Source organism: Camelus bactrianus, chromosome X (assembly GCF_048773025.1).
Source record: "Camelus bactrianus isolate YW-2024 breed Bactrian camel chromosome X, ASM4877302v1, whole genome shotgun sequence".
NCBI lineage: Eukaryota > Metazoa > Chordata > Mammalia > Artiodactyla > Camelidae > Camelus > Camelus bactrianus.
This window is the reverse complement of record NC_133575.1, coordinates 44,325,281-44,337,492: the sequence shown is the minus strand read 5'-3', so window position 1 is coordinate 44,337,492 and position 12,212 is coordinate 44,325,281. Positions and strand designations below refer to the sequence as shown.

The 12,212-nt window shown below is 35.7% G+C and overlaps 1 protein-coding gene across 3 annotated transcripts in view; it reads right to left on the bottom strand.

Annotated features, from left to right (window-relative positions):
- The window catches only part of OPHN1 (oligophrenin 1), a 586,519-nt gene that overhangs the window by 241,920 nt on the left and 332,387 nt on the right, over positions 1-12,212 (bottom strand). For all 3 annotated transcript variants that reach the window (XM_010973648.3, XM_010973647.3, XM_045509198.2), the window contains exons 7-10: positions 10,532-10,642; positions 7,862-7,966; positions 5,886-6,015; positions 3,206-3,306 (exon numbers count right to left, since the gene is read on the bottom strand). In XM_010973648.3, the coding sequence (XP_010971950.1) occupies positions 3,206-3,306; positions 5,886-6,015; positions 7,862-7,966; positions 10,532-10,642 (447 nt within the window). The remainder of the gene's footprint in view (positions 1-3,205; positions 3,307-5,885; positions 6,016-7,861; positions 7,967-10,531; positions 10,643-12,212) is intronic.

Below are 12,212 nucleotides of genomic sequence, written 5' to 3'. Positions count from 1 at the left end.
AATAGCCAATATGTGGAAGCAACTTATGTGACGATCAATAGATAAATAGAAAAAAGATGCAGTATTTAAATATAATGAAATATTAGCCATACAAAAGAATGAAATCTTGCCATTTGTGACAATATGGATGGACCTAGAGGGTATTATGCTAAGTGAAACAAGTCAGACAGAGAAAGACAAATACCATATGATTTCACTTATATGTTAAGTCTAAAAAAACCAAAACAAATAAACCAATATAATGAAACAGAAATAGAGTCATAGGTACAGAGAACAAACTGGTGGTTGCTAGAGGGGAAGAGGGTAGGGGGGAAAGTGAGAAATAGGTGAGGAATATTAAGAGGTATATACACTTCTAGCTACAAAATAAATGTCACAGTTATGAAATGGACAGTGTGGCAAATATAATCAATAATTATGAAATATCTTTATATGGTGACAGATCATAAGTAGACTTATCATAGTGATCCTTTCATAATGTATAGAAATATTGAATCACTATGTTGTTCACCAGGAATTACCATAGTGTTCTAGGTCAATTATACTTGAAAACAAACAAACAAAAAAACTCAAAGAAAAAGAGATCAGATTTGTGGTTACCAGAGGTGGGAGGTGGGGAAGGGGATGGGGAATTGGACAAAGGCATCAAAAGATACAAACTACCCGTTATAAAATGAATAAGTACTAGGAATATTATTTACAACTTGATTAATAAAATTAACACTTCTGTATTTTATATACCCAGATTATTAAGGGAGTAAATCCTGAGTTCTCATCACAAGGAAGACATTTTTTCTTTTATTTTGTATCTATATGAGATGATGGTTGTTCATTGAACTTATTGTGGTAATCCTTTCATGATGTATGTCAGTCAAATCATTATGCTGTACACTTTAAAATTATACAGTGCCATATGTCACTTATATTTCAGTATAAGTGGAAGGAAAAACACTTGATGTGAAGAATGAATGAATGAATAACCAAACAAACAAAACAGTTATTGAGATTCAAAATGTAGCTCTCTCTCCTCTTACCACAACTGTATGACAGGGAAGAGATGAGAAGCTTATAAAATGGTATTTGGGAATGTGCTCTGTAAAGTGAGCAGCACAACCCAAATGGAAGTTAACAGGCTGAATTGGTAGGGAACACTGGTAAGTATCACAGTCAAAAACATGATTAATTCTTCCATCTTCAAACTGGGCTAATGATACCTCACATTGCTGCTGAGAGTATAAATGAGGCACATGACAGAAGATGTCTAGTTCAGAGCCTGGCATATAGCAGACATTCAATAAATTGTAGATTTGATGTTGTTATCATTATTATAGTCTCATTTATTTGTATTATACACCTTTCTAAAACACAAAGTAGTAAAAGGAACTGAGTCAGAGAACTGATAAAAGGAAACCATTTCCAACTCAATTTAGGGAAATTCAAATAACTACTTCTAACACCTCCTCCTTTTTTTCTTTTTCTAAACAGAGAACTAAGTTCCTCTTTCTATTCCATGAAGAGTCCCATGTTAAAACTGCTTAGGCTGACATTATTGCCTTTTTGCAAGCAGCCACTCAATGAAAAGGTAAAAGGGACACAGAAACTAAAAGAAGGGCTTGCTCTCATCTGCTTGGAAGCTATGAAAGTGGTATCTGCTATCTCTGGCTTCAGCTTTGCAGTAGGCGCCTGTGAGCCTACTGTCCAAGAACGGAACTTTGAAGTCTAGGATTTGGGAAGTAATGTTTGGACAAATAGCAAAGCAAGGGACTGCAGGACAGTGTTGCTTAAAAGCACTTGTCAGTCAGACACATAAGCTAACTTCTGACAGAACTGGAACACATTCTGTGCTGCAGCATTGAGTGAATTTATTGGAACCATATTGAAAGGTTCTTTGGCAACTGACAGACTGGAAACTAAGGAGAGTTTTGGAGTCATGGATGAGTCACTGGCCCACATTAGAATCATGGATGAGGGTTCTGGAAACCCTATTTGGTAGTTAACTTTAGAGGTGCATCTCGTCTCCAATCCACATTCAAACTAGAGTAGCAAAACTTGTAGTTAAAGACAAAAAAGAACAGTGGTTTTTCAAAAGCCAGCCGCCAAATCTCAATCCTCTGTACTTTCCTATGAACAGTCTACACAAGAGAGACCTACTGTGGAAAGCACCAGCAATGGAGAAAAAAATCGGCCCAGAAGATCTCCAAATTTCTGCCTACCAAAATTGGGTCTTCATGCATCACAACTTTCAATGCTAACAAGTAAACTATGTTTTGCTTTGTAAACAATTTGTAAATAATGGAAATCCATAAAAATTACACCCTAAGACCCTGTCTGAGAGACAGTTAAAAGGACGCACTGAACTACTTTTAGAATATGAATAGTCAGTCTATCAGTTCTTATCTTCAGAAACCTTCAGGGGTGTGTGTGTGTATGTGTGTATGTTCCCAAAGCCTCTACAAAGGTAGGCAAAGTGAGATGAAAGAGTAATTTTTTTAGCTGGGTGGTCAAATATGTAAAATAATATGTAACATAATAATATATATTATATATAAGATTATATATATATTTATATAAATATATATATGTATATGTGTGTGTGTGTGTGTGTGTGTGTATATATATATATATATAAAATCAAGTTCTTCCAGATAAGTAAACTATCTTCTCAGTGTGTTAAACTCATCTTGCCACTTTTGGGAATAGACAAGTTTAGAGTGCAGAAGCAGCAGCATTAAGTACTTAAAGATATTTGAGTATTACATACAATGCAGGGTATAAGTTATTCCAACTTCAGGCAACAGACATACTCCCTTAAAAAAGGAATTTTGGAAAATGATCTGTACTTTAAACACTTGCTATTTAAAGGCATCCTATGGCAGAAACTTCTTAAAAGCAAGTGATACTCTCCTCTTCCAATTTATCCATATTTTTACAGATTTTCTTTGTACAATATGATGGGCACTTGTAATAATGTAATAAATGTTCTGCAAGAGTACGGGCACTTTCCAAAGGCCCAACATAATTCATAGAGATTTTTCAACTGAGTATTATCTGTCCCAATGCAAACTTGGGCCAAGGAGAACATATGAAGTCATGCTTCACATGACAGTGATGGACTTGATTCTTTGACACTAAGTCAACATATACTGTTTTTTGAGATGCAGTCACAGATGCATTTTGAAAAAATGAGGCACACAAAAGAACTGACCTGCTTAGCACCTGGCTTCTGCTCCATAGGTGTCATGGTGAGGGTTTTGGTCTCTTTCTCATACTGGCAGTAGTATTTCACCCAGGATATTCCCAAAGCCCCTACAAAGATAGGCAACAGTGAGCTGACAGAATAAATATTTTGGCTGCATGGTCATTCCACCCCTAAGACAAAAGAGGTGTACAGCATGCTCTTCATGATCCAGATTTAGCCCTACCTTTCCCCTGAACTCCAACCCTGCAGTTTCACCTGTCCGCTACACACATGGATGTCCTAATCTTCATCCGCTGCTTTCCAAATCTGCTCTGGATTTCTCCAAACCACTCTCCTTGCCATGTTCCCTGTTTGAGTTGGAAATCTCTGTAATCTTCTGCTCCTCCTTCCCTGTACCCTGCCCCATTTGATCGGTGGTTGAATTCCGCCCATTCTGTCCCCTACATGTGTTTCCTTCCACCTGTTTTCAAACTGAATTAGTTCAGGACCCTATTGTTGACTTTTTTTAAAGTGAGATATTTCAAACAAAACAAAAATTCACTATTTCTCTAATTAATTATGTCAGTGGTCTTCTCACTGATTTTCCCCATCTCTCATCACTCCTTTCTAGTCCATTCTCTACTCTTGCTAGAGAAAAAATTTTAATATATATATCTCTATTTATATCATTCCTCTTATTACAAACCACCCGTGGCTTTCCCACTCTCTCCAAACTCCTTAAGTTGGCTCACAAAGCCTTTTATAATGTGATCATATTAACCTTTCTAATGTTGTCTTTCGCTGCCCTTAGCTGTATGCTCCTGTCTCATTGAATTACTTTCAGTTACCAAATAAATAGGTGGCAATATAATTCATAGTCCAAGTTCAAGAATATTTAAGAGTGAATAGGGCAATATTAATAATTACATCAGGACAACAGTTATAAGCCATAACTGTTCTTGCACCCCAAGACCCTCAGAATAAACCACATCCTCACACACCTCTCTGCCTTTACTCATGCAGGGGTAGACACCTGAAATTTTCTTCATCCTCTTCTTTACCTGTCAAACTCCCACTCACAATTCAAGTTTCATTTCATATACTACTTCCTCAGTGAAGCTCTCACATATCTGCCCCAAGTGCAGTGCTCAATACATTTCATTATAATTCTTGACATATTGTGTCTTCTTCATCAGACTGTGAACTTCTTAAAGGCAAAAACCAAGGCTGATTCATTTTTTATCCCCAGTATTTCACATTGTCTGGCAGAAATAATCCTTACTGAGTAGCAATGTTAGATCCATTTAACAAATTATAAAACTGGGGCATAGAGGATATGAAAGCCAAGATTACATACCCATTATTCTGTGCCTCTTTTATAATACAGCAGTGGTTCTTAGCTAAGGGCAATTTTGCCTCTCAGGGGACATTTGGCAATGCCTAGAGACATTTAGGTTATCATACCCGGGGAATGCTGTTAGAATACAGTTGAGCAAGGCTATAGATACTTCTAAACACTCTAAAATGTACAGGATGACCCCCAAAATAATGAATTACCCAGCTTGAAATGTCAATAGCACTGAGACTGAGAAATCCTGCAATGTGGAATTGAAAAGATGAATCTGACAAATGGAAGAACACTTCTTTGAAAGTCATCAAAAGTTAATTGCTTTAAGGGAGTAAAAGCATGATAATATTGCTGCTGAAATGTCATGCTTTGTGGATTTCAGTGGGTTTTGCCACTGGTAACCTCTGGGTAGCCCTTTCAGCCTACTCACCAGGTAGGACAATTCTGGTCAGGAACTGAAATCACAGTCATTGGGAACATTGTGTCATAGTTGAAAAAGAAAATCAAATACTAAACACAGGCTTAAATATAACACTATTTAGGAGCTAGGAAAGCTTGAATCTTTTGCAATATTCAGTGACAGGATACATTAACCCAGTTTCCTTGGTTAGAAATGAACAACTATCTTGCCCACTGAAGTCACAATGGTTGTTTCGTACTTTAAAGGCAACTCTGTGATCTTAAGGCAAGATACAGGGTATAGCTATAGGAGAATATGCTTTGTCATTTCATAAACCTGTGTTTCCTCTTACGCTTGCCACTTGACAGCTGAGTGACTTTTTTTTTAATTGTATTTTGTTGAGTTATCGTCAGTTTACAATGTTGTGTCAATTTCCAGTGTAGAACAGAATTTTTCAGTTATACATGAACATACATATATTCGTTGTTGCATACTTTTTCACCTGTGACTTTCAGCTAGTGATCTCTCTAAGCTTCAGTGGCTCCATATGTAAAATGGGTATGATAGGGTGGTTCCAAAGATTATACGAGATCGTATTTTTAAATCACTTAGCACCAGGCCTGGCATATAGTAGGTGGAATAAATATTTTATGCTTCCTTTCTCCTACCTGTATGTTAGCCCTAAAGAGTCATTGAAAGAGTTAAGCAATTAACAATCCTCATTTTGAATCTCAGAGGAAACCTTAGGTCTTATCATCCCAGAGCTTTTGTAAGACAAATCTTTAGCCTCTCCCTCCAGTTTTTCTTCCTTTTAATTTTCCCCATTCCCATGCTGGTCTCCAGAGAGGTATAGCTGGCAGAGAACTATGAACTATACGGGTGCCTGGAGTTTGGAGAGACCAAGTGGCAATAGGTGTCAGTCTACTGAAACCCAGGGGTATCCCTGTATTGCCACACACATTTCTCTTGCGTATAGAGATAGCCTTCAATGGTTGGCTGTCCTGGAAGTTTGCATGTCTGCGGAGCTTCTTTCATCCTTTTCTTAAGTTCTTCCATCTCTTCCCGGGTACTGGAGAAATGATTTCTTGTCTGTCAAGATATTAGCATCATAATAGACATCATCATCATTGACATCATGAATAAGCATTTATTGACCAGAGACCCAGTGCAGACTTGTCTCAGCTCTTATCATGTGCTACAATTTAGCAAGAAAACAAGGGTTGAACAGCATAGTAACTAGAAAGCAATTTAGTGGCATTTAACAGTACTAAAGTCTAAAGGGGAAACAGAAATATAGATAGCAATGTACCCATAAAACCACATCTGGGAGACATTTTTTTCTAATGGGAATCACATAGGGCTCCAATAAGTAAAGGCTCTTTGAATTCTGAGCATCAGATTGATGATTGACTTACAAAAAGAGAGACTATAAAGAAGGTTCCCAAAGATAATATTATCATGTCAGTTTCTAATTTCTGCCTCAAGTAAGGTTACTGTCTACTTGACTCTGAATCAAATTCTAGCCATTAGAATAAAGTATATGTGAGAGTGCTCTCTTTGAACACAGGTCCACAGAAAACTTATGTTTTCATGCTCATGAATAACAAAAGCTAGTCGTAAGAAGTAATATATTTAAAAGCACACAACTAAAATGCAATGGAAAATCACAATTTGAAATATGGGTATGAAAATCACTAGAGATAGGTCCTTAGTATTCAGTCTCAATACTGTCATGTGATGCCAGTGAAAAAGGTGATATGGGCTGCCCTAACTAGTTGGACTCACACTATAGATTGTCCTGTAAATGAGTTCACCACATATACATTCAAATACTTGCTGTTAAATTCATACTTGTCCAGTTATATTTGGAGGAAGATTCAAGTGATTGACCTGGCTATAGGAATATTTTGTAAATCAGCAGAAGATAGAGGCTTTGACATTCTGGTAAAGAAGAGGACTCAGAAATAAAAACAATAATAATAGCAACACCTGTAAGTCAGACTCCTACTAAACAACCAAGTAAAGTTTACTTACACTGCTACTTGCCAAGTATTTTCATCTAAAACTACATCTATAAATTTTATACAATGTAACAACTAATCCAAAGTCACTATCTCAGTGACACCTTCTTTTACTGAGCCAGACAGTCAGTTATTCCACTCTCTGTGCTTCTTTAGATTTTATGGTCTTAACTCTTGTAGCACTTTGCATAAATAATTGTGATTTATCTCTGTTTATGTCTCTCTGCTCCAAGAGAATGTAAGTTTCCTTGAAGACAGAAAACCTATTGCCTCATGATTACATGTCCAGTGCCTCTTACAATGCCTGGCACAGAGTATATGTTCACTATATACCTAAGCATTTGTTAAATGTGGGTTAAAGAAATAAACGAGGAAAATAATATATTGACAAGGAAGGGAAGGTTGTGCCTATGACTACCTATAAGTAACAGCATGGGAGAGAGGGTGGAGAAAACCTTTAAAAATAATTTATTTAACCCTAGTAATGTAGTGAGAAAAGTAGTGAGAAAAGGAAGGGGGAGAAATAGGCATTCATGGTAATAAGACCTACAATGAGAGAGTCTTAAATAACCAGCAGGGAAGTAGCATAAGACCTATGCTTAATCAAGCCCATAGCTGGACTATGATTTGGGAAAGCTGTAGCAAACTAGGGATATTTAATAAATACTGGATAGATAGAGGTGTCAGTGGGTGGAATAGTGGGTTTGAACAATAGTCAGTCCCAAAGACAGGGAAGAGTTGAAACTGGAAGAGTAAGAACATTATCATAGTCTACTAATGCATTTGTCATCCACACCAGTGTGTCCTGATAAATTGTCCGTGATGCAATAACCTAGAAATCCAAGGTCAAAATATTGGGGCTGAAATCCAATTGGGATGCAGAGACAGGTGAAGAAACCCACATGCAAACTCACATTCTGTAAACTGAGCTGGAGCTGCTGTTTATATGGGAGGAAATCCTGTGTAAGCTCCACCGTCAGGCTGTTGGAAATGAAGAGACTATGAAGAAAGGCCAAGACCTAGGGAAAATGTGTAAAAATAACTTTATCACCAGTACCTTCTCATTAATCAAATAAAGGAAATAGAAGTACAAAAAAGAAACTCCATACAGTGTTTATCCCATATAGTGTTAAAAGCAGTCATGCAAACACAAACAGGTCTACATATAGCTATTCTCTTGTGAGGTTAAACATTTACACTGCACTTACTTCCAAAAAATAAGAATTTACTAACAAATTTATTCATTAATATCCTTTTCAAATAGCATATAAAACCATTCATAATGGGGAGAGTATGGAATAGACTGTGTATATTCTCAAGACTGGTACAGAGTAGGTACTCAATAAATATTTATTGATTTAAAAAACAATAAATAATAAATGGAGTAAGATTCTATTCCATAATGAAGACTGTCATCATGCTAAAACATCTGAGGAGTCTGAACCAATTTTCAAATTAGAAATGTTTTGGGTTTGGGGCATAGTTGCAGAAAAAGACATACAAATGATCAAAAATGTATTTTAAAATATATTCTAAATGTTCAAACTGCCAAACCCCATTAAAAATCAAATATACACAAATAAAAATGAAAGAAAATACAATTTTCATCTATCAAACATAAACAGTTAAAAAACACTGCTCAATGCTGGCAATAGTAAAATGTAATAGCAAGTAGTAAAAATTGCCCTATTCTTTTTAGAAAGTAAACAGGTGAGCACATATAAATATGCACACACATACCATATACATATAAACACATACATATGTGTGTATAAATATACATATACACATATATACATAAATGCATAAAAACTATGTATACACTTATGTAATATACATGCATGTGTATATATATACACATATATGACTGCATATGAGTATGTACCACACACACAATCATATACACATTCTTCCTGTTTCTCTCACTCTACTGCCACCACTCTAACCCAAACCAGCATTTTCCCATGCCTAGACCACTGCAATAACTTCCTAACTGGTTTCCTTGCTTCCACTGGTGCCCTTTTCCAAGCCATTCTCCATAGAGCAAAATCAGCTCATGTCATATCATGTTTAATACCTGTCAACACTTTTTCCACTACACTTAGACTAAAATCCCACCCCCTTACCATGCCTATAGGTCCTATGCCTTCCTATCAGATATAATTTCCTGCCAATCTCCTTTTCTCTCACCAGTATCTAAAGGCACTAATCTTTTCATTCCTTGAGTGTACTATTCTTTCTTAAGTTAAACACTTTCCACAGGTATTTTTCTAGGCCTGGAATGTTCTTTCGCCACTATTCACACTGCCTCATCTTCTCATTCTTTACATCTCATTTCACATAACACTTTCAGAGGTCTTCTTTGACCACTCAATCTAAAGTAGCAGTCCATTCTTGTTCTTTGATTTAGTCCTTTATCACAACTTACACTTATTTTATTCATATGTATCCTTTTTTCCATTTGTCTAACCCATAAAAGTGTAGTTTTCTTTAAAGACAGCAGCTGAGTCTTTTTCACTATTGGATACCCAGTGTTTAGCACAGTGCCTGGCACACAAAAAAAGCTCAATAAATGAAGAAAGACTTGTTTGTACACATACATACGCAGATATATACAAATTTGAGGAAATATGTACATGTACACAGATATACATGCCCATGTATAATATATATATACATGTTTACACACATATGTACACACAATGACATCCACAAGTGCACATGCATAATAAATAAAGGAGTATAATAGATACAAAGGGAATTTAGGAAGAAAAATGCCAGAATATTAAGTGATCATCTCTGCACGAGGGATTTGTTGTATTTCTTTTGTTTTTCACATATTTTTTCTAGCATATCTGCAATAAGAGTGCATTGTTTTCATAATAAAAAAGTTGTTAAAATTCAACATAGTTGTCAAATCAAAGCACATCATCTTTTATAATAAATTAATGAGATTAAAGTAGAAAATTTTTCAAAATATAGGAGGAAAAATAGTATAATGAGAAATCTTTGAGTACAAGGGACATGAGTTCTTAGAACAGTACCTGGGTTATAATGGGTACTTTCAGAGACTACGAAAGCATGAAAGGAAGGGAGGAAAACAAGGTAAAATGAAAAGTGACAGAAATCAAAGGACAGGAGGAAGGAGAGGAGGAAAACAAAGAAATAAAAGAGTTGCTAATGAGAGAAAAGGGAGGAGGAATGAGTGGAGGGGAAAATGAGGAAGAGTGTGACAAAGAATATTAGTGAGAGAGCAAGAATAGTACAAGCCTGTGTGTCTACTTTATTGACATTCATTATGAAACATTGACTGTCCTTCACATTTTTGAGATTACAATTTTATAATCAAAGTTCTTCACATAGCGGGGAGGGTATAGCTCAGTGGTAGAGAGCATGCTTAGCATGCACAAGGTCCTAGGTTTAATCCCCCAGCACTTCTTCTAAAAACAAACAAACAAACAAACAAATAAACCTAATTACCCCCTGAATCAACTAAAAAAATTTTTAAAAATCACCAAAGTTCTTCACATTTACATGACATTTGGTAAATATTTTTAGACCATTCATCAACAGATAAAACTTACTGGCTCTACAATATTGAACTTCTTAGACTCCTGGACTTCCTGGATTTGATAAACATAATCAAGGGAAGACTCGAAGAAATTGTGCCTCTCCTTGTCCACCTGGAGGTCTGCCTGTAGAAAAGGGTAAGAAATGTCAAATATCGGCATAGTCATCCATGCAAGTCAGTGCTTATAGATTCAACAAAATGCTAGAGCTAGAGGAGAATTTAGCTACCAAGTCAGGATCTTATCCCTTTATTTTACAGATAGGGAACATGAAGCCACGATATTAAAAGTGACATATAGAAAAACATTTTTTTTAAAAAAAGTGACTGATGCAAGATTTCCAGTTTCTAGTCTGACAAGTAAGAAGCTTGGAAATTATTGTGCTCATCCTCATACAAAGAAAATCTCAGAAAGTTGAGAATCAACAACTCTTCTTAGAATCAACAGAAAATTGAAGTCAGAGGGAAAAAACATTGCCTCAAATATTGTATAGATAGTTGAATATGGGAAATCAGAGCTTACCAGAGTGGAAGCCCAGAAGCAGAAGCCTGTCACTACAGCCAGTATCAGACATTATTTAACACTAGATCTCTAAAGAAATTGAAAGACAGTAGGGAAGAAAAAAACAAAGATACCAGAGGCAATTTTGGCCTCTGACAAGAACATCTATAGCAAACTAAGCACAGCCTAACTCCTTGTCAGACAAGCATAAAAACTCATATTAAAGGTCTATTTCCCTCAGTTCCTTTTACCCAGGATATCATGTTCAGGTTTCAATGAAATATTACAAGGCATGAAAAAGACAAAACAAACAAACAAACACAATCTGAAGATAAGGCATCATCCTCAGAATCAAACTCAAATAAGGCAGAGACTGTGAATAGTGGAATTATAGGACCAGGGATTACACTTAAGGGCCCTAATGGAAAAGGGGACAATACACAAGAACATATGGATAATATAAGCAGACATATGACAGTTGAAGAAGTAATTAAAAGGAAATGATAGAAATCAAAAACACTAGCAGAAATTAAAAATGCCTTTAATAGGTTCATCAACAGACTGGACAAGAGAAAGAATAAGTGAATTGAATATTTGCCAATAGAAGCTTCTGAAACTGAAATGCAAAGAGAAAAGAGAATTAAAAATGGAGTCGAATATTCAAGAAATGTTAGACAATAACAAAAGGTGTAAGATACACATACTAGGAATGCCAGAAGGAAATGAAGGAGAGAAATAGAAATATTTAAAGTAATGTGCATTGAAAATTTTCTAAAATTAAATACAAATACAAACAACAGATTGAGGAAGCTCAGAGAATAATAGCAGGATAAATACCATATATAAATGCAGGCATTTCATATTCAAAATGCAGAAAGTCAAAGACCCAGAGAAAATCTTGAAAGAAGCAAGAGAAAAAAACACTTTACCCAAAGAGGAGTATAGATAAGATTTCTCTTAAAAAACAAAAACATGAAAAATAAGAGTAGGCTGAAATATTTAAGGGTTTGAAATTTAAAAATCAAGAACTTTGAATTATGTATCCAGTGAAGTTATCCTTCAAACATGAAGGAAAAATTAAAGAATTTCTCCAACAAACAAACAAACTGAAGGATTCTGTTGCCAGTTGACTTGGAACCCAAGAAATTCTACAAGAAGTTCCCCAGACAGAAGGAAAATGTCTACCAAAATAAAG